The 27753-nt window shown below is 36.2% G+C and overlaps 2 protein-coding genes across 3 annotated transcripts in view; both read left to right on the top strand.

Annotated features, from left to right (window-relative positions):
- Nucleotides 1–14043, top strand: part of drc11 (dynein regulatory complex subunit 11) — a 174938-nt gene extending 160895 nt beyond the window's left edge. Inside the window, exons 18-19 of the mRNA XM_087255608.1 lie at nucleotides 10650–10888; nucleotides 13441–14043. Coding sequence (XP_087111734.1) covers nucleotides 10650–10888; nucleotides 13441–13593 — 392 coding nt within the window. The 3' untranslated portion in view covers nucleotides 13594–14043. The remainder of the gene's footprint in view (nucleotides 1–10649; nucleotides 10889–13440) is intronic.
- A 2571-nt stretch (nucleotides 14044–16614) lies between these two features.
- On the top strand, nucleotides 16615–22072 carry LOC141386212 (uncharacterized). Of its 2 annotated transcripts, none has more exons than XR_015493380.1 (10): nucleotides 16615–16768; nucleotides 17787–18140; nucleotides 18542–19189; nucleotides 19387–20538; nucleotides 20575–20731; nucleotides 20831–20881; nucleotides 20987–21362; nucleotides 21457–21627; nucleotides 21785–21896; nucleotides 21976–22072. XR_015493380.1 is itself a non-coding variant. In XM_087256869.1 (10 exons), exons 1-10 carry the CDS (start codon nucleotides 16720–16722, stop codon nucleotides 21986–21988), a joined length of 2412 nt encoding a protein of 803 aa, XP_087112995.1. In that variant the 5' UTR covers nucleotides 16615–16719; the 3' UTR covers nucleotides 21989–22072. The 2 variants fall into 2 exon arrangements, 1 of the variants encoding a protein (XP_087112995.1); XM_087256869.1 differs by having other exon boundaries at nucleotides 19387–19929; nucleotides 20637–20731.
- The last annotated feature ends 5681 nt before the right edge of the window (nucleotides 22073–27753 follow it).

Genomic DNA, 27753 nt, shown 5'->3' on the forward strand with positions numbered 1-27753 from the left:
AATGATTTAGAATATTTTCAGCTGTATACATATAAGAGTAATTTAAAAATGTAATTGTGCCTCTTAGTGTAATCTAAAATGTTTATAATGGTTGTCGTATCCAGGATCCGCATTCTGTATAACACACTGAACCGGCCTGATCTGGCCAGTAACAATCCAGCTCCAGGCCATCAGGCGGTCCTTCATGTCGTTCCCTGCTGAATATAACACATTGCTGTCGCAAACACATGTAACCCCCATAGCAGATCTAAACAGGTGGAGCTGGGGTGGAGGAGGGAAAAGATTTGTAGCACTAAGAATGCATTTAAATGTTGAGGCAACAGTAACCAAATCACTTGCGCCAAGTAGTTGATAACATAGCAGGCGAATAACTTTATATTTCTTTCATGACAACACTGAGAGATTTAGTAGGATAATTAATTATGTATATGGCAATGTTGATGTGTTTGGTCTTGGCAGCATTGATCTACACAACGTCGCGAAACAAAAAGAGTAACTATTAGTAACTTCCATTACATGAATCACTAAGGACCTCAGATTCAGCTAAAAATGTTGGCATGAGTGTGTAAATTAACAGCTAGTTGAATGTTTGGTGAACGATCCCTTTAAAGGACTCAGACTCACCAAGCTGATGGTCAACAAACCTGAGAATTGAAAGAACGAAGAAAGAAAAGTCTAAAAAAAAAAAAAACTTTGATGTGAGATTATAATGACTGTATCGGTCAGCTCCTCAATAAAGCCATATTTTTTTATTTTATTTGAGTGACATCAGTTATTAAATATAAAAAAAATTTCGACAGTTTTTACTAATGACAATATCTCCAAATTGAGGTTTGTGCCAGGTTTATCTCACTTCTGAGTACAAATTTGTGCACAGAACATGGTAAAAATGTACAAGCACACATACACATGTGCTTACTATAGACCTAATGATTTTATACTGTACATTATTTACCATACTGTATTTTGTATATTGTTAACATCACGTAATTAACATTTAATTGACATTTTGTCCCAATCACATTAACTTTACAAGGGACACACACATACACACAAGTTGTCTTTATTAGGGTTTTCCTACTTAGTCTGTTTGTTTTAGTTTTTCTCTATTGCTTTGGCTCTATTTTAAAAAAAAATATTTTTCAAAACAATAAGTTTAGATCTCTGAACATTTAGCTTATTGTTCACTTCAGAGCAGCATTTCTTATTAGTTTACAGGGTTTTTTTTACAATCACTATTAGCTAGTTTCCACTGACTGGTACAGTATGGTACGGGTCGGTACGGGTCACCTTTATCAGGAGTGCGTTTCTACTACCAAGGGTACCCTTTTGGTGGGCGTGGTGTATGACAGAAAGTTTCAGTCGACGTCATTTTCACTCGAGAAAATGTCTACAGTAAAGCTATACGGGTCGTTTACATATAATATGACAAGCACTTCTCACAAAACAGACACTTTATACACATAAATACTTCTGTATAGTCCCACAGTCAGAGCAAACCTCTCATCTGAGTCTGTAATCTTCAGCAGCACATGTAGCCTCTGTTATAACTAGTTCATAATAGTCTAAAAGATGACGATAATAGTTAAACACTGAACACTTAACACACCACACACAGACTCTTCTATACCCCTCACTGCACACCTTCAATATGTAGCATGCACTGCACTTTAACCAATCCATACTTGAAACAATACTGCCTACAACTATGTGGACACCTATTCATTGTATATATCGCTGTCAATTTTACATTGTCGTTGTATTTGCACTGTCATTGTATTTGCACTGTCTGTATTTTGCACTGTCATTGTATTTGCACTGTCTGTATTTTGCACTGTCATTGTATTTGAGAGGGGTCTCAGCTTGCATTGTAAAGGCTGCATCCAGATACTATTGTTGTATTTGCACTGTCATTTTATTTGCACTGTCTGTATTTTTCACTGTTGTTGTATTTGCACTATCTGTATTTTGCACTGTCTGGAGCCAGCACCTGAGCTTTACACGCATCATAGCATACGTGCTGCTGATGATGTGACAATAAAAGTAATTTGATTTGATTTTAACATGGCAGTTTGTTCGCATTTGCTAAAAAAATGTGCTTCTTTTTCCCAGCTTCTCTTTTGTTTTTTCACTCTTCAGTCTCGGGTTTGTCAGTTTCCGATAAGATCGGGTTTCAAAAGCACGTCAGTAATCAAGCTCACGTTATTATCATCAGCTTAAGAAGTTTACGAAACCGCTCAAGCTTCAGACTGGCTTGTAAAAAACTAAGGGGCACAGGGTAAATCTGCTCTTCTTTTCTGGCATTGTGGCTTATTATCCAGATGACGACAAGGTTTGTTTGAGCCCAGGATAACCATGGCCCGTTATTATATGTATATATATTTACGCTGTAAAAGATCTCTCGGCTGTGTATTTAAAACATAGTGGCTCTTTTATTGTCATTCAGTTATTATTTTTTTGCTATCCTTTCTGGTGTTTGGTACCCTTTCCAAAGGGGGCCGAAAAACTGGTATGGTACGGTTCAGTACGGTACGCCTTTTGACAGTAGAAAAGGCCATAAAAGCGTACCGAACTGTACCATACCACTCAGTGGAAATGGGCCATATGACAGTTTTTTCAACACGTTTAACTAGTTTTTTAAACTCTTAATACACCAACACCTAAAACAAACAATTTGCAAAACGGTTATTTTCATATTCAAACTCACACATTGTAAACTAAACCCCAAAGCTAATGTTCAAAATACAATAATAAACTAACACAATACACTTTGCCTAACACATGTTCTCTTCCAACAGAAACATTTAGTCAATCATAACACATTGAACAAAAAAAAAAAAAAACACTGAAACTGCATTGTTTTATGTGTCAGGCCTGCTCTTATCTTTGAAGCCTCTCTACATTTTGCAGGCATTTTGTTTCTTTTGCTGCAGAAATTCAATACAAAAAATAAACAACCATAGTAGCTTATAAAATGTACAGTTTATGTAAAAAAAAAAAAACGTAGACACTGAATTATATTTGCAAAATGACATTACTGTAAGATATCCAAACGGAAAAAGCACCGAAGTTGTAATAAAATACAGGGAATATATTTGTGTTTCAATTCACAATATGAACAGCTGTTCACTTTGACTTTAGCCTATATAAGTTCTATTTAGAACATGATGTTATCTGTTCTGACGTACACTGTAAAAGCATTTGTAAATTTGACTATAAAATCACATTGTTTTGGTCTTGGTCAAGCTTGTGTGTAAAAGTAGTTCAAGCATTTTCAATTGGTGTTACCTGTATGCATTTTGTATCAAAGCAACAATAAATGTGTTAATTGTATAGCCTACAAAGATGGATGTTGTGCTAACCATGTTAAGAGTTTAGGAAATTTGTTACATGTATCGAAATAGCGATTGTAAAAAATAATAATAATAAATAAATAAACTGTAAGCTTTGCTTCTATTGTTGCTTGTGTGTAGACAGTAAGTGCATTTGTTTGTAGTTTAGACAAAAACTAATAGCATATGACTTGTTGATCAAAACTAATGAGTCAATTCTCATTTAAACAGTCAAACTTTTATTGAAATTGCAAACATTGTATGTATGGTGTAAATGTGCGTATTCAAATGTTTAATAATTGTATGAATTGTTTTGAGTGTGATGGCTTACACGATAAAAAATGATCGAAAAGTTGTGAAGAGTTTGACATTTTAAATCAGAATCAACTCATCAGTTTTGATCAATAAGCCATATGTAAAAAGTTTTGGTCCAAATTACAAACAGAACGATTTGCCAATCAATAAGAAATGCCAATCTGATGTGAAGAATAAATGAATTGTTCAGAAATCTAAACTTATTGTTTTGAAAAATAAAAATTTCAATCAAGAATTGAGCCAAAGCAATTGAGAAAATCTGTGTTAGCAATATTTACAACTACAAAATATTTTGATGCTGAAACATAGTTTGGACACAATACATTTATTTCAAATTATTAATAAGTATTTACTGTTTATCTTTTATATCTTGAAGATGATATAATGAAATATATTCTAGTTATTGTTTCTTCAAAGGTTTTGTTTTTACTCTTATTAAACCAGTTAATTCATAAAACTGAATGAAAATTCAAATGACTTATAATACAAATATACATTATTCCAAGAAAAAAAAAGTTTAGTGTTGTCTGTGCACTATACAAATAGATGAAAGTCTGACTTTTTAGAGTTCTTAATAGGTATAATCTTTTGTTTATCTGTTCAGGCACAGTAGAAAATTATGTCAAATAAGCACCGTACATATTACAGTTGCCGTGAAAATATGCACAGAATCTCACAGACACTGTGGGGTTAGAAAAACATAATTAAACAAAATAAATGCTTAATGTTTATTCAATGATGATACATCCATGATGAAAGATAATGAACCAATACTGCAATACTGACCTTCATTCATTGGCAAAGACAAAATGTTTTGTTTTAAATTTCGTTAAAGGGCACCAATGATGAAAACAGGGTTTCTGCAGACATCATGTCAAGTTTAAGACTTTTTAAGTCTTTAAGAAAATTAAGTATTAAATTTAAGAACTATAATCACAATATCAAAAACACATGAGAGAAAATGAAAAATCACAAAATTTATGGTAAAATAAAATTATTTAAATTGAACAGTACTGAAGACAGGTTAGATGCACTAATGAACTACAGGAAAAAACAAACAAACATTTTAAGGCTGATTTATACTTTCGCCTGGCGCCGCATTGCGCACCTTCGCTTTTATACTTGACGCGTTGACAGTTGTGATATTTTTATTATAACGACAGGGGCCTGTCAAAAGAAACCGACAGATAAGCAGAGGAGAAGGAAGTTTCTGGAACTACGTCATTTCATTAATATCATTAAAGATTTTTAAACAAAATTTTTTTTATTATTTTTTATTTATCATAATGATAACAAAGTTGGGCGATGGGGTGGCACAATGGTTAGTGCTGTCGCCTCACAGCAAGAAGGTCTCTGACAATTTAGAACACAGCGATGACGTCACATTCGGCGCACGCAGTGAGTTCAATAACAGAAAGCTGATTGCCTATTGCATGTTGGTCTTATTTGTAGTTGTAATACCGCAAATTACATTTGGACTAGTGAAATAAAGAACAACACCACAAAAACCAAGCAACAACAACAACAAAAAAACAATTAATGAGCATTAGATGTAGAGTTACATGGACATCGGAAAAAAGAATTTCTTTCTTTAAAATAGAATTCAAATCCCAGTTATTTTGAGGCCCACCATTACGTGACGTAAGAGTGCGGTTTTCCCCAGCCACCAAATTGATTGACAGATGTGTATTAACATGTCTCTGCATTAATGCATATGGCACATTTTACCAGAAACATACATTATCTGTCTGTAAAATAAAATAAAGTGAATAAAAACTATTTCAACCCAAAAATGGACTGATGGTTGATTTCTGTCAGTTGTATTGTAAAGGAATATGAAATTCATTTCGGTCTCAGATTTGTTTTCCTTTATTAAAAAACATTTTACAAATGTACAAACCCTGTCATTGCACTTGTCCTCAGCCCAATTGAACCTACAGCTTTAATAGTTTAGTAATGCTAAAAACTGTTATTTAAAAGAAATAAACTTCAGAAATATCAAGTTTAAGTGCACAGACTCTTTATTTTGATATGTAATATTATCACATATTCCTAGCAGAAAATATTTAGAGCCGCAAAAACAAAACATAAAAAATGTTGGTGGTGGCTAACATTTAAAAAAATAAAATAAAAGTTATACACTCACTGGCCACTTTATTAGGTACACCTTACCAGTACCTGGTTGGACCACTTTTGCCTTCGGAGCTGCCTTCATCCTTATTGGCATAGATTTAACAAGGTACTGGAAACATTCCTCAGATATTTTGGTTCATTTAACATGATAGCATCATGTGTTTGCTGTAGATTTGTCGGCTGCACATCCATGATGCAAATCTACTGTTCAATCATGTTCCAAAGGTGCTCTATTGGATTGGTACTCAGGCTGTAGCGTTGACACAATGCTCAATTGGTACTAATGGGCCCAAATGTGCCAAGAAAATATCCCCCACATCGCTACACCATCACCACCAGCCCGAACTGCTGATACAATACAGAATGGATCCATGCTTTCTTCTTGTTCATGGCAAATTCTGACCCTACCATCTGAATGCAGCAGAAATCAAAACTCATCAGACCAGGCAACGTGTATCCAATCTACTATTGCTCAATTTTTGGTGAGTCTGTGCCAATTGTAGCCTCAGGGTGTACTCACACTATGTACAGTTGCCTTAAACCGGGCCGAGGCACATTTGTCTCCCATCCTGTATCCCCCGTCAACCCGCACTCCTGAGCATGCTTACGTCATCGATGATGCGCTGTTCAGTTTAACAGAAAAGAAACGCTCTCGCTCAGCACAGTAGAGATTTCTTTAGTTATATCATTTTAGTGGTTTGAGATGCAGTGACACATAGTCAAATATTTTGCCTAACAGATCAGTTACTTTTGGTGCTCATAAACAATCAAAGTCCTCGTGCTGCAGGTATTAGGAGGTTTGCTGAAGATGCAGTTATCGTGCAGTGAGGGGTTTGTGTCTTTAATAATCTACGACAGTTTGTGTTCATTGAACAGTTATAATTATTAATTCATCCATATCAAACAGTCCCTTAAAGTCACGTCTCGCCTTCAGTTTTGGGCTCAGGTGCGCTTTGCACTCACGCTACAAGCGTACCGTGCCTGAGCCCAAGTGAACTATGCTCTGGCACACCTCTTCCAACCGGGCCAGGGCCGGCCAACTGATCCATGCCTTAGCCCGATTTAGAGCACTCACACTTCTCAAACAAACCGCTCACTGGATATTTTCTCTTTTTCAGATCATTCTAGTAAAGCCTAGAGATCAGCAGTTTCTGAGATACTTGGACCAGCCTATCTGGCACCAACAATCATGTCACATTCAATTAAATGACTTTAATTTCTTTTTCCAGCTACTCATTCTGATGCTCGGTTTGAACTGCAGCAGATCATCTTGACCATGTATACATGCCTAAATGCGTTGAGTTGCTGCCATGTGATTGGCTGATTAAAAATTTGCGTTAACGAGTAATTGGACAGGTGGACACCTTATAAAAGTGGCCAGACCAGTAAATACACTGTGTCTATGACATACACATATTACACCCATACGCTAATATGCATACACTTTCAATCATGGTGCGATTGCCAGCAAACAAATATCAGGGCTCGTAATTGCAACCATTATGGTCGCAATTGTGCCTGTAAATTAGTCTATGTGACCTTATAATATACAAGTCAAATGTTGGATTCTTTGTAGGCACCACAAAATGGGTCTCAGGTAAGATGAACCACCCACCAATCAACAATCATGCAGGCTCTACAGTTTACCTGCCCAATCTTCCCTCCTCCAGCAAACCGGATCCTGAAAGCATTTAAGGAGAAAAAAAGACACAACAAGACCACCATCAAACAAGAACCAAACCCAAACAATCACACCAAATGTTTACCCAAAACACAGTTCAGGGTGAACAAAATCAGTATATGAAACAGATTAACTATTTTGCGGTTTTGAACCTTCACGCATTTGTATGTTTTTTAGGACAGGACATTTTTTTTTCCAATGGCCCTCATCAAAACAATAATGGCACACAGAATCAGGAATGGGTCTTGATGGTACATGTAACATTTTCTATGCTTTAAACTCAGGTTTTTGAATATTTAATCTCAGTTCTTCAGTAGGATAATTCCTGCCCCTATTCATTTGATAATCACTCATCCACTTTTTATGCGTTACCACAAAATCATTGGCTAATACAGCAGCCTTACTCGCAGTTGCTGGCTTATTTTATTAATGTATGTGGCAATGAATTCTGAAACAATATAAATAAAATTAGAGGTTAAACACCAGCGAACGAAATGGGTAGCCAATTCGCAAAGGAATTCAACATAATTTTGTCTATCATTTTTTTCCAAGTATGAAAATGTATACGATACGCCTCAGGAACTACTTCAAACGCTTTTAGAACTGCAGATTTTATTTTTTCACAATCCCCACGATCTTCCACTGAAAGCGCAGTATAAGCCTCTTGAGCTTTTCCCACAAGCCCCGACTGCAACATAATTGTACGGACAGCACTTGGCCCCACTCATTCATCAGCTACACTTTCGAATAAAGAGAAGAAAGCATCAGGATCTTTTTCATTAAACTTCGGTAGCAACATTAAATTGCTTACAAAATCACCTGCTCAATTTCATTCTCTGAGGGTCTCCCATCAGCCATGACAGCCAACAGGTTCCCCAACAATATTTTCCAACAGAATCATCCCAAAAAGACTAGAAAAAACTTACCCAAATACAGTACTAATGAATACTTACGACTTAGATCTAAACTTCGGACATAAGCAATCGGCTCATAATCAAATATCCCCCTAACTAACCCACATGTCCCACTGACTAAACTTACCTAACTCTTGTGTTTTCCCAAGAGTCAAGCCTCTTTAAGCAGCTGATACCACTGGTGCACAGCTGAACTGTTGGTCCAGAAATGCAACCCCGGCGGTGCACTCAACCCAGGAAAACACCAAAAATAAAAAGTAAAAATTGATAACCTCTCAGGGGATTACCATATAAATAATAAAATATTATTATCTAAAATATCATAAAATGTTATGAGTCGAACTTATCTGTCCAAAGCCAAACGAATGCTCTGCTCTGCCTAAACACGCACCCACAGCATTTAATGTGATCCTTTATATATTATATATGTTCCATGTATGAATACATAAACCATGTTCATTGTGAAAAAAAAAACAATTCCTTTATTTTGTCCCAGCACAAAATTATTAAGTTAACTTATTTGTTTTCGCAGGTGGTTCATTCCACTGTGCTTTCTCTAGATTAAATAAAGGGACTAAGCCAAAAAAGAAAATTTTGATGAATGTTTTGACAAATATAAGGAGATTAAACAAAAAACAAATAAGTTGTTTCTTCAGCTTAAATCTCAAGAATTGTGTTGATTTAGCTCATTTTAAAATTGTAGTTAGAACAAGCAGCAAAAAGTCCTTTTTACTTAGTACAGGTCAGAAAAAGACCTTGAATACATTTCACAAATGTATTTAACAAACATATATATAATATTATTTATTTAATAATAACGAATAATATTAATTTAACTAGCAAAAAAGGTGTTCATGGACCATTTTTATTGTTTCAGGGTACTAGATTTGTTTAAATGAAACATATCTAAAACAAATGTAGTGCCTTGAAGTCATTTGAAATGTTCATATATAGTTTAGTCTTTTAGTACATTTTTAGGTAGCACTTTAGTATAGGGACCAGTTCTCACTGTTAACTTCTTGTTTATTAACATGGTTGTTATTAAAGAGAGAGTTCACCCAAGAGTGAACATTTTTGTACTTTCTGTCTACTCACACTCAAATGATTTTAAACATGTATACATTTTAATTCTTCTGTTGAACACTAAATAAGTTACATTCAAAAATGTTGGGGGGAAACAGCCATTGATATCCATAGTGGGAATAAAAAAACTGGACATCAATGACTGTTTTTCTCTTCTTTTTTCCTCCTTACCTTCTTTGGTCTTTCTTTGTGCTTAATAGAAGAAAGAAACTTAAACTGGTGTTTGGTAAAAGTGGATAACTAAAAAAAATAGTTCTAATTTTTGGATAAACTTTTAACATATATTTACTGTTTATTAATACTTATAAAGTACATATTCTACATGATCATAATGTGCATCACTTGTAAATTACTAAATGATTGAGGCAAAATGCATAGTTAATAGTTCAAATTTAATCTTAAAATAAAGTATGATCCATTTAAATTTAAAATTAAGAACCAAAAACAGTTGTGCCATACTGTTTCTACCGTCAGTCAACTTCACCATATGCAATACTTTTTCCATAGATGTTCAAAAATGTTTTACTATGAAAATTAATAGTGGGTTTTCATTATTTAATCCAACATATACGAGTTTTTTTAAATGATCAAAATAATGATCTACTTATAATTTACAACTGTGATTAGCAACAAAAGATTTTCATTCATTATAATTTTCATTTAGTCTTCAAGGTTTATTTTTATCCTACCATAACAGGTCAATTTATTTATCTTCTTCATGTATTTGAATTCCAGTAGTGGCTGCATATGGTTGTCTTTGATAACTTCAGAGTGCTGTAAAGTGCAAAGCTGTATTGAAATAAAATAGATTGTTGCTGGATTTCTAAAGTAAAACACATTCGGGGAGGTCTAAGAACTCTTATTTAATTACATGTTGCTAAGAAGATCATAATATGTGATAAAAGACACTAAAATCTTTATTTCAAACCCTCAAGAAGTTTTGAATATTATTGTATTCAGAACATGACATGACTGATTCAGTACAGTCCAAATATGAATAGATTGTTTTGTCTAATTCGGGTGGTTCTACTGTTAAAATAGATAGTTTATTCGCTGTGTACTTTATTTTACTAATACTTTATATTACTGTGTGTATAAAAATCACGTCTTTTTATTTAAAATAGATACCAAAATAGCACATACTTTGAATTTCTACACTAAAACATAGACTAATGTATCTTTTGTGTTCAGCTCTGTGGAAGGAACTCCTTCAAGCACACGGTGCTCTACTGGACCCTAAACTGGACCTGAGCTCTTTAGCTAAAGTTACTGATGGTTACGCACAGGGACACATTCTTCAGGCCATCCAAACTATCCTAATCCCCCACCGCCTGGAGCTGCAGGCCAAGAGACCCCTCACTGCAGTGGAGTTTATCCCTCCTCTCGCAAGACAAGACCCTGTCTATAAAGAAGAGGAAGAGAGCTTTAAGGTCAGAGAGTTTCTAATGTTCTAATGAAATTATAAGGTTTTATCTGCATTATAAGCGATATTTGCATTTATTATAGCAGAAAGGATGCTAAATGAAATAAAATGACTGAAAATCTATGTACAGTTTCAAAGTCAAGTGAGGATTGCAGGAAACATGCAGATAGAACAGGATACCTAAAAAATCCCTTTCGGTTTGAGAGGGGTCTGGCTGCAGACTCGGTGCAGTGCAATTTGAGCTGCATCCAATGCTTTTTATTGTGCTCTGAGTCTGACATTGCATCGCTGAGTGATGCAATCTCAGCTTGCATCATAAAGACTGCATCGAGATACTATTGTTCGGATTGAGATTATAAGGTTTTCTTATCTTGCTAAATATTAATTAAAGCCTTAATATTCAAAAAACACAAACAATTTCATTCTTTTTTTATAAATAATTAATTTATTATAGAATTTATTACATGTTATAATTTAATTTTAATAATTCAGTCATTTGTTTTAAAACAAAGTTAGTGTTGTACCAAAATGTAACACTGATATGCATGAGAAAGTTATAAATATTGCAGTTATTCAGAGGTTTAAGAATCATTTGTTTAATTATTCTGATTAAGACAGAAAGCAGCTACTATAATATATATACAGTACACTCATCAGCCACTTTATTTGGTGCACCTGCCCAACTGCTCGTTAACACAAATTTCTAACCAGCCAATCACATTGCAGCAACTCAATGCATTTAGGCATGTAGAAATGGTCAAGACGATCTGCTGCAGTTCAAACCGAGCATCAAAATGAGGAAGAATGGCCCCTAGCGTCTGTCACTAGAGCACCTTAGGAGGTCAAAGGAGTGACGTTTACTTGCACAGCACTTACTAGCTGGACTCCGTTACACAGACATGGTCAGGACGCTGCAGTTCAAACCAAGCATCAGAAAAGGAAAGAAAGGTGATTTAAGTGACTTTGAACGTGCCATGGTTGTTAGTGCAAGACAGGTTAGTCTGAGTATTTCAGAAACGGCTGATCTACTGGGATTTTCATGTACAACCATCTCTAATGTTTACAGAGAATGGTCTGAAAAGAAGAAAATATCCAGTGAGTGGCAGTTATGTGGGCGCAAATGCCTTGTTGATGCCAGAGGTCAGAGGAGAATGGCCAGACAGGTTTAAGCTGATAGAACGACAACAGTAACTCAAATGAACACTCGTTACAACCGAAGTATGCAGAAGAGCATCTCTAAATGCACAACACATCCAACCTTGAGGTGAATGGGCTACAGCAGCAGAAGACCACACAGGAAAGAACAGGAACCCAGGTTACAATTCACACAGGCTCACCAAAACTGGACAATAGAGGATTGAAGAAACGTTGCCTGGGCTGATGAGTCTCGATTTCTGCTGTAACATTCAGATAGTGGGGTCAAAATTTGGTGTCAACAACATGAAAGCATGGATTCTACCTGTCTTGTCTTTATAGCTCAGGCTGCTGGTGGTGGTGTAATGGTGTGGGGGACATTTTCTTGGCACGCTTTGGGCCCATTAGTACCAATTGAGCATCATGCCAATGTCACAGCCTAGAAAACATGACGATGATTTCACTGTACTCAAATGACCCCCACAGTCACCAGATCTCAATCCAATCGAGCACATTTGAGATGTGATGGAACGGGAGATTCACATCATGGATGTGCAGCCAACAAATCTGCAGCAACTGCATGATGCTATCACATCAATATGGACAAAAATCTCTGAGGAATATTTCCAGTACCTTGTTGAGTCTATGCCACGAAGAATTAAGGCAGTTCTGATGGTAAAAAGAGGGGTCCAACCTAGAACTAGTAAGGTGTATCTAATAAAGTGGCCGGTGTGTGTGTGTGTGTATAAAATAATTAAAGCTATGCAACTAATTTTTACCAACTTTAACAAAAAATGCATGTTAAATCTAGGGTTTCAATTACAAAATGTCATTTTTCTAAATCCCCTTTCTAAATCTCTTTTTATATTACATTTTTCCCATTTCGACTGTTATTAGGCTATTCTCCTAAAAACTTCCTTCCCGCTTGTCAACAAGCAATTACTTAAGTGAAATCCAGCCCCCTGCCTGTGGCAGTTTAGTTTGCTCATTCCTCAAAAAAAACATCTGTCTGTGTTTCTGTGCATTATAAGTCACAGAATTCAGATTTTTTTTCAGTGAAAGTCAGGGGATTTGAAATTTGGCCTAGAGTGGGACTCTGTAAATCATCTCCATAGTGATGACGTGTAACTGCATCTTTTGGGTAAAATAACTCAACAGGCCTCTGAGATGATACTGGTTGGTTCTATTGTGTGCATTCAAAGTGCTGAGTTTAATGTTGTAGCTAAATAAAATAAAAAAGCTCCAAATGTGCACAATGTTTTGTAAAGTTGCCACAAAATAGGAAAATTTGAATGACTCAATTTTGACAGAAATGTCAGATAAATCCTTATAATTCCAAAATGATGACGATGGATAATGATGTTGGTGTACTGAGCTCAAGTTATGCGTATACTTAAACTGATATTATGTTGTGTGTATTTGTAGGCATGGTACAGCCGGACACCTCTGGGCAAAAAACGAGCGCGAGCAGCTAAAGCCAGTGAAGAACAGGCAATTCTCAAGAAAGGGAAAACTAAAGGAGGAAAATTGCAAAAGAAAGGGAAGGAGGGGAAGAAGAAGAAGAAGAAAAAGAAGTGAAAAGAGACCTATTTAAAAAAAATACAGGAGCAGTTTATGTTCTGTCCAGCAGAGGGCATTAGCACCTTTTACAAAAACCTGTGTCTAACTCAAAGTTGAATCCTTTTTATGGTTTCTCAGTGTCTTTTGGTTTAAATGATGTCTTTCCTCAGGTTCCGCTGTTGACTCTTTATAAAATTTCTTACTTGAATTAAGTATCTAAAGGATTTTGGATTACTATTGTAGTTTTTTATTGTGAAAAAGGGATTTTGTGTATGAATGCTTGCACATGTCAGAATGTTCCACATTGAAACTGAGACTGGATTAGTTCAAACTTTCTCATCATTGTGTAGAGCACAAGAGCAAAGCTGGGCCTATTGTTTAATACATATTCTGCATGTGATCTACTTTTATTTTGTCATTTATTAAAATGTGAGTGCAATTAATAAAGGACAGTTCTGGACTCTGGAATGATGCACATTTACTTATTTACATTTTACATTTACTCTGTTACATTTACCATAATAACATTTCATTTTTGGACACAACTCACATGTGATAATGTGTATTATAGGGAGAAAAAAGCTGAACTCTTTTTATGATCAAGGATTTTCAGGAAAAGTGGATTTTAATGTATATAATTAAAGATTTACTTTATATAATGTGACAAAGTTGTACAATGAGCTTGGCTGCAGTTAGTGTGGTTGAGAACAATAGTGAAAATGGGTAAAGAGACAGTCCATCCAAAAATGAAAATCTATCATCTATTACACATCACTGTGCAACTCTAAACATGTATCTGTTTATTTCTTCAGCTGAATACAAAGTTGATCCAATGGAAATCAGTAGAAATCAAAATGTTAGATACCAATATTCATTCATTCATTTTCTTTTCAGCTTAGTCCCTTTATTAATTTGGGGTCCCCACAGCGGAATGAACCGCCATCTTATCCAGCATTTGTTCCATCCAGCAGATGCCCCTCCAGCCACAACCCATCACTGGGAAACACCCATTCACATCATTCACACACACACACTATGGACAATTTTAGCTTGCCCAATTCACCTGTACCTCATGGCTTTGGACTTGTGAGGGAAACCAGAGCACCCGGAGAAAACCCACGCGAACACAGGGAGAACATGCAAACTCCACACAGAAATGCCAACTGACATAGTCGGGACTCGAACCTGCAACCTTCTTGCTGTGAGGCGACTGTGCTACCCATTGTGCCACCGTAAAGCCCCAGCTACTATTATTCTTTAAAATATTGTATTCTTTCTTAAACAGAATGTGTTTGAAAAGACGCAAGTTAAATAAATTATGGCAATTCTCATTTTTAGGGAAATCAGCATGAAAAGAAGTAAAGATTGTTGTTTTTTCCCCATATTGTGACAAACATCCAAACAAAATAAGTAGGGTGGTGGATGACTTGTCTTTTGGAAACTGATTGGATTGTTGAAAGATGGATGTTGCAAACAAAATCTAACAAAATGGAGAAAAATTGATGACTGTATGAACGCAGTGCAGAATGAGACACGGTCTGATAGCCCCACCTTAAAGAACCGTTAGTCCCGTCTTAAAGGCATTCCAAGTGACCAAAAGTGAAGAAAAGTCATTTTAAGAGAGGAGGAAACATCTAATTTGATTAAAGATTATGAGAGTGGGGTGACAGAGTGGCTCAGTGGTTAGCACTGTCACCTCACAGCAAGAAGGACGTTGCTTCGAGTCCCGACTGGGTCAGTTGGTATTTGTATGTGAACTTTGAGCATGGAGCATGCTCATTCTGTTCGCATGTGTCTCCTCTGGGTGCTCCATTTCCCCCACAGTCCAATGACATGCAGTATATAGGTGAGTTGAATAAACTAAATTGGCTGTAGTGTACTGCAAGTGTGTGCATGTGAGAGTGTATGGGTCTTTCCCAGTACCGGGTTGCAGCTGGAAGGGCATCCTCTGAGTAAAATAAATGCTGGATAAGTTAGCGATTCATTACGGCAACTCCTGATGAATAAAGGGACTAAGCTGAAAGAAAATTAATGAAAGAATTATGAGAGCAAATACAATTTTACAAAATACTGAAGTGCACAGATACATTGTTGATTAGGAGCACTAAAATCTACATCTAGAAATAAGAATAGTAAAATGATTTCATTTTGACTTTAAGCACTGAAAAAAATCTGTTAAATGCCTTCTCTGGCTTTTCAAAAGACGATGAGATTTTTACATGAAGTGAAAATGCACAGTTTCTTGTAAGGGTTGAGGTAGAGCAATAGAAAATACAGTCATACCGTATAAATATAATGGAAACCTATAGAATGTCCCCACAATTTACTAAAACCAACAAACAAGTTTATCTGTGCTTGTGTGCATGCATAAAAAACACTTTTGTAAAAAAAAAAAAAAAAAAAAAGTACCTTTCCTTTTTGTTTATGACATAAATTTGATGATCAACAAATCATTGCAGTAAATACCACTGATAAGCTGTCCTTTTGAAAGTGAAAGCTGATACAAGTAAAATTAAGTTATATTATTTAAAAATCATTTAGGGTAAATTATATTTATATTGTTTTGATTATGTTTTGTTAACCACAAATATGTCCATTTTGTTAATTTAGTGTGTTTAGTAAAGTTTATATATATATATATATATATATATATATATATATATATATATATATATATATATATATATATATATATATATATATATATATATAAAGAAATAAAAATTAAAGGGGGGCTAATAATTCTGACTAATATATATTTTTAAATAATATATTTTAAACTGAAGAGTTGTTTCCTTGATGACGTTTTATTTAAATAAGTCTAAAAACCCAACCAAAAACTTAGTGATTTAATTATTGATTAATTGTATATCAATATTATATTATAAATATTGATTATTGGTAATAGAGTTGAAGTTTCTCCACTTTGCTGACTATAGGAAAACATGTCAGAAATGTCAGTGACGTTTCAATTAACAGCCTTGACCGCATTATACGAAATTCGTTCGAAAGATTCCACGGATTCCATGACGTCACCGAGGCCGAGGAACATTTCAGAATATCAGAAAACTGCACACTTGAACGGTAATCGAGCGAAAGCGAGAGAAAAAAACAGTTCACTGCGTTTTTTACCGCGTTTCTTTGATGCCAGTTTTGCCTTCTACTGACACATCAATGGCGAACAGCTCAACAGGTAAATTCTTGTTCATATTTACTAGTGTTCAAAAGTCTGATAGGCCTACCGTACTCTCCAAGCACAATGTCTATGTTCAGAAATCCAACATGGAGGCCAGCATCGTAATTCATAATTTAAGCGAAATGTCAAATTACATCTGAGCTCGTAGGCAGCCCACATTTACAGACATCCCAACCTGGCCTGGCGCCTCTGTTTCCGTATTATGTTTAACTTACGGACATCAACAAGGAACCACTGTGAATATGCAAGAGACTCCTGGAGCTTAAAATGTCTTAAGAAATATAAAATAAAAACTGAAATAGTTATAGTTTTTTACCCGAGTTAAAACTGTAAACTAAATGCAGCCTATAGGCTTTTCTCAAAGAAGTTTGAGTAATTAGACTTACCAATCCCTTTATATTTTAAATGTAAAAATATATTTTAATGACAACAATAGATGCTAACTGGGAAACTAAAATCTGTCAATGCTATATAGTAATTCACAATAACTATGTCTAGTCATGCATTGTTGATGTCGGTAACATTCACAATAAAAAAAGCTAAAAGTAATTTTATAAAAAAATAATTTGTATGTTTTTATGTAATACTAGTAAGCATTTATTTAATTTAATGTATTGTAGTGTCTTTGTTTTTCTCAGCTGTTCAAAATAAAAAGATCAGTGATGTAACTCAAATGACAATCTTAGATCTACTCTGATTAAACGTAGTAAATGGGCTGAGAAAATTACATCAACATAACATCAATAGATATGTAATATACATATATTATAAGTATTATAATACAACGTTTAAATAAGTATTATTTAAATATTATATTTTATAGTATATAATGTACAATTTTTTGTGGTTCCTGTTCATTCTGATCCTTATATTCAGTGTCCAAACTAAATAAATATCTTTAATCCTTCTCACACACACACACACAACTTGAAATTATAATTATTATTAAAGTGTTTTACTAATAAGAGAAGGTAAAAAATTGTAACATGAAATCTTTTTTTGTCATTGTTTTCAGAAACACAACCAAACAACAAGAAGAATAGCCTGTGTGCTTTCTTCAGAATGAAATGTTTGGCTTTACAAAAAGCCAATCGGCGTCGACGTCGAGGCAATAAAGTGTCTTTTTCACAGCCTCCGTCTGACACAGAACCCGTGGGTCCACAGCCAGGCCCATCAACAGATAATCTTCAGTCTGCTCTGTCCAGCTTTGAGTCTCAGGCTGTAGACGATCAGCGGGATCTTCTGCTTGGTCTGTCCAGCATCGAGCCTCTGGCTGTAGACGACAAGACTGATCTTCAACCTGGTCCATCCAGCAACAAGCCATCAAACTTTTCTGAAGGAAACAAAGCCAATCCAGAGCCTGCTGAAGGTGAGCCTAGTGTTTATATGCTGTTTTTCATACTTGTGTCAAGTAACCCTATATAGCATATGCTGCACAAATATTCTTTTTTGCATCATGTTTATCATGATCCGTGTCTAGATCCAAACTGATTGCACATCAATGCCTTAAACACACACACACGAAAAGTACGAAAGGTCTCCGAGACTTTTTCACCTTCACAAACCTACGACAGAAAGGAACATACGTACAGAAAGACAACCTTCTCAAGTATTTCTACGCTATCTCCAACATCGACATACCAGCTCACACACACACACACACACACACACACATAAGGTGATGTAATGTTTATTGTAAAATATTCAATGATTTAGTTCAAGTTAAAGAAAGTAATTGTAGTAACTGGCAATCTTTGTGGTTCTTTTCAGAAACTCAACCAAAAAGCAAGAAGAGCAGGCTTTGTGCATTCTTCAAGAACATATGGCTGACTGTACAAAAAGCCAATCAGAGTCAACGTCGAGGCAGTAAAGTGTTTCCTTTTCAGCCTCCGTCTGACACAGAACCAGTGGGTCCACAGCCAGGCCCATCTAATTTCAAGACAACATCTGTACAAGATTTGTCTGGTCTTCAGCCTGCTCTGTCCAGCTTCGAGTCACTGCCTGTAGATGATCAGCATGATCTTCAGCTTGGTCTGTCCGGCCTTGAGTCTCTGGCTGTAGACAATCAGACTCATCTTGAGTCTGCTCTGTCCAGCCACGAGCCTCTAGCTGCAGATGATCGAACTGATCTTCAGCTTGGTCTGTCCAGCCATGAGCCTCTAGCTGTAGACGATCGAACTGATCTTCAGCTTGGTCTGTCCAGCCATGAGCCTCTAGCTGCAGATGATCGAACTGATCTTCAGCTTGGTCTGTCCAGCCATAAGCCTCTAGCTGTAGACGATCAGAGTGATTTTCAGCTTGGTCTGTCCGGTCTTAAGTCTTTGGCTGTAGACGATCAGACTCATCTTCATTCTGGTCCTACCAGCAATAAGCCAGCAAACTTTGAAGCTAACCCAGCCAATCCAGAGCCAGCTAAAGGTGAGCATAATGTCAATTTATTGCTGTTTCACACTTGTAAAGTAACCCTTTAAAGTCATGTATTTATTTATGCACTTCATGGTATCTTTGTTAGTTTTAAAATTATAAAATTGATTTATTTTTGGTAGATAGTCTTTGTATATGACTTCTGATTTTGGGTGACATTTTCTAACTTTTTTTGTGTCTGGGATTTCTAGAAAAAACAACAACAAAGAAGAAGAGGAGTTTCTATACATTCTTTAAAAAACTGTGGCTACACAAGAAGCACAATGTGGTTAATCCACAGACAGACAAAGGTTCAGCTGCTTCAAAGCCAAATCCACACACTCCTCAGCAAGATCAACCAACATCTGAGCCAGACCCACCAACATCTGAGCCAGACCAAGCCATTCCTGAGTCAGAGCCACCAACATCTGAGCCAGACCCACCAACATCTGAGCCAGACCCACCAACATCTGAGCCAGTCCCACCAACATCTGAGCCAGACCCACCCAGTCCTGAGCCAGATCCACCAACATCTGAGCCAGATATACCCATTTTTGAGCCACATCCACCTGTTGCAGAGCCTGATTCACCGATTCCTGAGCCAGTAGTTAAATTTGATCTGGATGATCAAACAGACAATTTCTCAGAAGATTCCCAGCCTTTTTTGCCCAAGATTGCTCGAGCTGCTCCCAAGCACAAGCGTCTTGGAGATAAAAAATGGTTGAGAACCACTGCATCGCCAGGTCCATCTAATCGTGAGTGTTTTAACTTTTCTTGTTCATTTACTGATTGTTTTTATTTTTCCTAGTAACTTTGTGTATTTATACATTTATACATCTGTACTGTACAAATAATCTTGATCCACTTTTATTATTTTCCTAATTCCCTGTTGGAATATGACTGCAAAGAAAGTGATTTTCTTGTTTGTTTGTTTTTTTTTGGTTTTGTCTTAACTTCAAAATTTAATTATATTTACTCCTATTACGAAAGATTATAAATGTCAAATATAAACACACTCAAACATCTATTTACAATTTAGCTTCAGCCTTAATTCGACACATCAGATCAGACCAATCAAGTCTTTTCAGGCTTAAGCCATGGTCATAATGCACTTTTCACTCCATAGACTCCAAGCTCTGACCTGCTAATTTGTACTAAGTGAACACGTGAGAGCAATAGAAGATAAAATGTGACCTGTCACGTCAACTTGTTTTATCTTGTTCATCTTTTGTTTTATCACCCTTTTCACAGCTAAGTCAGACAGAATTTTGCCTGCTCAAACTCATGCTCAAGATTGCGACTTAATTTAAAAACTCTAGATTTTCAAAACTTATTTAAGAACTGTAGATTTATTACTAGAAGTTGTAACTAATCTCTGCAGGACTGTGGTGTAAAGTTAGACACCACTCTATTTTTTTTTTTTTTTTTGGTAAAAGTATTAACTTTTTGTGCTTTTTTGCAGTTCCATTTTCTGCAGTTTATGAAATTGGAGAGAAGCTTGGAAGAGGAAGCTTCGGTGATGTGTTTGTGGGGATCCACAAACAAAATCAGCAACAGGTTCAATACATATTAGTGCTCACATTTCATGTCTATACTTCTTAATTTCCGAAGTTTAACCCCTCATTAACAACTTTTATTTCGTTTTGTTTTTTGCAGGTTGCCATCAAATTTGTGAACAAGTTAAAAACAGACCAGTATATCACAGTTGTAAGTTGGCAGTAAACATAATGCACATATTTAAATCCAAATAATACAAGTGAAATGTGATGTTGAAACATACCTAACCTTCTGTTGTTGAACTTTTTTCTCCAGCCTGGGCTTTACGAGCCAATGTTGGCAGAAGTGGCATTAAACCTGCTGCTAAATCAACAGCCGATAAGCCCTTACGTTGCGCACATGATAGACTGGTTTGATGAGGAACAACGGTACATACTCATCATGGAGTATTCACAACCCAGCGAGAACTTGCTCACGTTTATCAGTCGCAAAAGGCCAATGAAGGAATTTGAGGCACGAGGCCTGTTGTACCAAGTGTTGCTCGGAACCAAGCACTGTCTGGACAGAGGTGTCTTCCATCGTGACATCAAGTTAAACAACTGTGTGATCAACACCGAGACACAACAAGTCAAACTGATAGACTTTGGCTGTGGTGAACTCCTTAAAAGTGTCTATGTGGGTGGATTTACTGGTGAGTTGCATTTGGATTTGTGTGCATATAAATATGAAATTGATAAGTTGAAATGTATGCTTAAGCTGAATATGTGTTGTATATTTATGAACAGGAGGATGCTGCCCACCAGAGTATGTTGCAACCCTAACATATCGGGCGGACCCAACAACGGTGTGGTCGCTGGGCTACCTGATGTACAAAACGATGTGTGGCTTTTACCCCTTTAAATCACTAGAAGACATGCAGAACTGCAGTCTGACTTTTCCGTTCGGCATATCCAGTGGTAAGAAAACACTACAGGACCAATAACACAATGGCATTAACAACACACAACGTGTAAAACACACACTCCTTTTCATAACGCAAGCTACATGTTTCAAAACCAATTTTCAAGCATGAAACTCTCAGTAACTAACCAGCTCTCTTGTGAACACTTGCAGCATTCCAGGATTTGGTCTCGAGGTGCCTGATTTGTGATCCAACCAAGAGAATCACTGTAGATGACATCTTAAAGCACGAGTGGTTTCAGCAAATGCCAGGAGCAGGAGTCAGGTATTGTTTCTTAGGAGATGATGACAGAAATCAATTTCTAAACGTAACCATCATGACCTTCAACTTTTTTTTTTTCCAGCAAAACTTCATGAACCAGCGTTGAAACAGTCTTCAAGCAAGCAAAGTCTAAAGGGATATCTCCTCTTTTAATAAAGAAGAATATTACAGATGTTTTAGCTCAGTCTAAGGTCCTTGTTGATTGTCTTGCAAGTCAATAGTTACTGCTTTTTGAGATTTGAGACATCCAAACAAATCCAAATCAATAGTGGCTCCTGACGGTAGACTTCTTATACAGCGAAATGGTCTGTGCAAAAAAATTATTTAGAATATTTTCAGCTGTATACATATAGGAGTAATTTAAAAATGTAATTGTGCCTCTTAGTGTAATCTAAAATGTTTATAATGGTTGTCGTATCCAGGATCCGCATTCTGTGTAACACACTGAACCGGCCTGATCTGGCCAGTAACAATCCAGCTCCAGGCCATCAGGCGGTCCTTCATGTCGTTCCCTGCTGAATATAACACATTGCTGTCGCAAACACATGTAACCCCCATAGCACATCTAAACAGGTGGAGCTGGGGTGGAGGAGGGAAAAGATTTGTAGCACTAAGAATGCATTTAAATGTTGAGGCAACAGTAACCAAATCACTTGCGCCAAGTAGTTGATAACATAGCAGGCGAATAACTTTATATTTCTTTCATGACAACACTGAGAGATTTAGTAGGATAATTAATAATGTATATGGCAATGTTGATGTGTTTGGTCTTGGCAGCATTGATCTACACAACGTCGCGAAACAAAAAGAGTAACTATTAGTAACTTCCATTACATGAATCACTAAGGACCTTAGATTCAGCTAAGAATGTTGGCATGAGTGTGTAAATTAACAGCTAATTTAATGTTTGGTGAACGATCCCTTTAAAGGACTAAGACTCACCAAGCTGATGGTCAACAAACCTGAGAATTGGAAGAATGAAGAAAAAAAAGTATTTAAAAAAAAAAAACTTTTGAGAGATTTTTTTATTTGAGTGACATCAGTTATTAAATATTAGTAAGTTTGACAGTTTTTACTAATGACAATATCTCCAAATTGAGGTTTGTGCCAGGTTTATCTCACTTCTGAGTACAAATTTGTGCACAGAACATGATAAAAATGTACAAGCACACATACACATGTGCTTACTATTGACCTAATGATTTTATACTGTACATTATTTACCATACTGTATGTTGTATGTTGTTAACATCACGTAATTAACATGTAATTGACATTTTGTCCCAATCGCATTAAGTTTACAAGGGACACACACATACACACAAGTTGTCTTTATTAGGGTTTTCCTTCTTGGTCTGTTTGTTTTAGTTTTTCTCTATTGCTTTGGCTCTATTCTAATTTTTTATTTTTCAAAACAATAAGTTTAGATCTCTGAACAATTAGCTTATTGTTCATTTCAGAGCAGCATTTCTTATTAGTTTACAGGGTTTTTTACAATCACTATTAGCTAGTTTCCACTGACTGGTACAGTACGGTATGGGTCTGTACGGGTCACCTTTATCAGGAGTGCGTTTCTACTACCAAGGGTACCCTTTTGGTGGCCGTGGTGTATGACAGAAAGTTTCAGTCGACGTCATTTTCACTCGAGAAAATGTCTACAGTAAAGCTATACGGGTCGTTTACATATAATATGACAAGCACTTCTCACAAAACAGACGCTTTATACACATAAATACTTCTGTATAAATGTTTATTTCTAACTTCAATGAACAGGATTTGACTATAACTGCATATCAGTGACAGTGCGAAATAGCCTACTGTAACATCTGTTATTCATTCATTTTCTTTTCGGCCTAGTCCCTTTATTAATCCGGGGTTGCCACAGTTAATTGAACTGCCAACTTATCCAGCACATTTTTACGCAGCTGAAGCCCTTCTAGCCACAACCTATCTCTGGGAAACATCCACACACACTCATTCACACTTATACACAACCGACAACTTAGCTTACCCAATTCACCTGTTCCACATGTCTTTGGACTGTGGGCAAAACAGGAGCACCCGGAGGAAACCCACGCGAACGCAGGGAGAACATGCAAATTCCACATAGAAACGCCAACTGACCCAGCCGAGGCTCGAACCAGCGACCTTCATGCTGTGAGGCGACAGCACTACCTACTGCGCCACTGCGTCACCCCGTCTGTAATTAAATAATTAAAATGCAACATGTTTGAACACATACAGACCCTTACAGTCTCTGATATGTTACCAACTACAGAAGAACTACACACATCAGACATTTAGTCCATTTAAATTCAAAAACAGTACAAAATATAGCCCACAGTCAGAGCAAACCTCTCATCTGAGTCTGTAATCTTCAGCAGCACATGTAGCCTCTGTTATAACTAGATCATAATAGTCCAAAAGGTGACCATAATAGTTAAACACTGAACACTTAACACACCACACACAGACTCTTCTATACCCCTCACTGCACACTATCAATACGTAGCATGCACTGCACTTTAACCAATCCATACTTGAAACAATACTGCCTACAACTATGTGGACACCTATTGATTGTACATATCGCTGTCAATTTTACATTGTCGTATTGGCACTGTCTGTATTTTGCACTGTCATTGTATTGGCACTGTCTGTACTTTGCACTGTCATTGTATTTCCACTGTCTGTACTTTGCACTGTCATTGTATTTAAGAGGGGTCTAGATGCAGACCTGGTGCAATCCAATCTGAGCTGCATCCAATGCTTTTTAATGCGCTCACCTAACCCCACCCTTAACCCTACCCGTCACGTTGACGTCACTCACTCCGTTGAGTGCATTGTCTCTGACATTGCATCGCTGAGTGATGCAATCTCAGCTTGCATCTTAAAGGCTGCATCCAGGTACTATTGTTGGATTTGCACTGTCATTTTATTTGCACTGTCTGTATTTTGCACTGTCGTGGTATTTGCAATATGTATTTGATCTGTAAATCTGTATTTTGTACTGTCTGGAGCCAGCACCTGAGCTTTTCATTTATCATAGCACACATGTTGCTAAAGATGTGACAATAAAAGTGATTTGATTTGATTTTAACATGGCAGTTTGTTCGCATTTGCTGAAAAATGTGCTCCTTTTTTCAGGCTTCTCTTTTGTTTTTTCACTCATCTGTCTCGCATTTGTCAGTTTCCAATAAGATCGGGTTTCAAAAGCACGTCAGTAATCAAGCTCACGTTATTATCATCAGCTTAAGAAGTTAACGAAACTGCTCAAGCTTCAGACTGGCTGGTAAAAAACTAAGGGGCACAGGGTAAATCTGCTCTTCTTTTCTGGCATTGTGGTTGTTCATCCAGACGACGACAAGGTTTGCTTGAGCCCGGGTTGACCATGGCCCATTATTATATGTATGTATGTGTATGTGTATATATATATATATATATATATATATATATATATATATATATATATAGGTAAAATATCGGTTGTCTCTTTTATTGTCATTCAGTTGGTACCCTTTCCAAAGTGGTATGGTACGGTTCAGTACGGTACGCCTTTTGACAGTAGAAACGGCCATAAAAGCGTACCGAACTGTACCATACCACTCAGTGAAAATGAGCCATATGACAGTTTTTTCAACACATTTAACAAGTTTTCTTAACTCTTAACACACCAACACCTAAAACAAACAATTTGCAAAACGGTTATTTTCATATTCAAACTCACACATTGTAAACTAAACCCCAAAGCTAATGTTCAAAATACAATAATAAACTAACACAATATACTTTGCCTAACACATGTTCTCTTTCAACAGAAAAGTTTAGTCAATCAAAACACATTGACAAAACAAAGAAAACAAACAAAAACATTCTGTTTTTACTGTTGATATTTGCCGCAAGTTAATCAGGAAGTGACGATTGTGTTCTCTTTGACTCGTTGGATAAAAACACTGCTTTATTCGCATCTTTTAGGCGTTATTCCAGTTTTGCACACATTTATGTAATAGCCTGTATTTTGATGGAAACACAGCTATTGCATACATTTTTGTCACACACAGAACAAAGTCACGTACGAGGCTTGTCCTTTTTTCCATAAATATTTAGCTTAACCTTCGACATGTACTGTTACTAGATTAATGGGATTATTATTCTGTCTAAAAATTATTTTTAGCACTGCTTACGTTCTTAATGTTATATCAACCTCTATTACTTGATCAATAAAAAGGCAGACACACAAGTGCACTGTTAAATCTATTAAAACTGATAAACGTGTATAAAAGTTTAGAAAAAAAGTATAAACGTCACACATTACATTACTTATTTTATTATACTTAAATGTTTAAATACTTTAAATTAAAAATTACGCATTAACTTGAGCAGCTGTGTTCCCACGCTGTCTCTGTTTCACTGATGGTTGCTTCTTTTTAAATATATACACTCATATTTGCTATAACTTTGCATGAGCAGATCAAGTTCAGCTGGGGAAAGAAATGGTGATCTCTTTTTTTAAGATGTTGCCATGGTCACTCGTAATATCTGCGCTCCATTGATAATGCCTTTTTATAGTCACGGTGTGCGCGCTTAACTCTGAGTTGGTCTACTCAAAGTTGATTGACCCAGCTCAGATCAGCTATTCTGAAACCGAAAACTCAGAGTTTTTAATCTCTCGGTTAATCAACTCAGAGTTCAAGTTTAAACTCCGAGTTGTTTGAACCTCCTTACTGAAACAGGCCCCAGGTCTGCTCTTATCTTTGAAGCCTCTCTACATTTTGCAGGCATTTTGTTTCTTTTGCTGCTGAAATTTAATACAAAAAAATTAACAACCATTTCAGAGTAGCTTATAAAATGTACAGTTTATGTAAAAAAAAAAGTAGACACTGAATTATATTTGCAAAATGACATTACTGTAAGATATACAAACAGAAAAAGCACAGAAGTTATAATAAAAAAAACAAAGTAAACTGCAATATGGAATAAAATACAGAAAATATATTTGTGTATCAATTCACAATATGAACAGCTGTTCACTTCGACTTTAGCCTATATGTGTTCTGTTTAGAACATGATGTTATCTGTTCTGACGTACACTGTAAAAGCATTTGTAAATTTGACTATAAAATCACAACTTAGCACTACCAAACAGGACTGCAAGGAGATCAGGGTAACCCCGAGCCACAGCTGATTAGATGCTAAGGGTTGATAGGGTTGGGTACTGAAACCCTGTGCCATTATGATATATGTACCTTTGTCACCAGTGTGTACCGGCCAAATCAGCATTTGAATTCCGGTGCAACTGGTGCGGCATTAAGGACGTAAGAAGCATCAAGGGGTACACCAGAGGCACACATAGGTATGCGTTGTGTCACACCATCTTTAAACATTTAATTCTAAACAACTCTGAGGGATCCGTCTGTGATGTTAGGCATTTGTTCTTGCTGCTCAGATATAGAAGGCAAAGTGTGCAGTACGGCGCAGCCGGTGAGCTACTCCCTTCATCAACAGGCATGATCGCATAGACGCATACAGTAATTTGCTTAAACTAAACATTCTAAACTATGGCTATATTTTACAATTAAGGATTATTACGATTAAGTTAATCGAATTATGTGCTTTAACATGTAAAACAGGATCATGAAAGGAACACTCAAAAATCAACTCATGTAAAGACCTTAATCATATTAGTGTCTCATTCAGATAAAGGCAAATCATTAGAATACTGAAATCTATGTAAACGTAGTCCCAAGCCCCAACCCTAGAAAAAAAGGTGTTCACTGATTTTAATGGCAGCCTTTCAGTAAACTAATAGCAGCTTACCTTAACAGAAAGCTAATGCAATGTTAATTGCATAATGCAAATC

The sequence above is a fragment of the Danio rerio genome, chromosome 6 (genome assembly GCF_052040795.2).
Source record: "Danio rerio strain M-AB ecotype USA chromosome 6, GRCz13ab, whole genome shotgun sequence".
NCBI lineage: Eukaryota > Metazoa > Chordata > Actinopteri > Cypriniformes > Danionidae > Danio > Danio rerio.

What these genes read in the sequence shown, in the direction of transcription:
- LOC141386212 (XM_087256869.1), top strand. Translation starts at nt 16,720, where the DNA reads ATGCCAGTTTTGCCTTCTACTGACACATCAATGGCGAACAGCTCAACA. An exon ending in AATGGCGAACAGCTCAACAG is followed by an intron (nt 16,769 to 17,786) that starts GTAAATTCTTGT and finishes CATTGTTTTCAG; the next exon opens with AAACACAACCAAACAACAAG. An exon ending in CAATCCAGAGCCTGCTGAAG is followed by an intron (nt 18,141 to 18,541) that starts GTGAGCCTAGTG and finishes GGTTCTTTTCAG; the next exon opens with AAACTCAACCAAAAAGCAAG.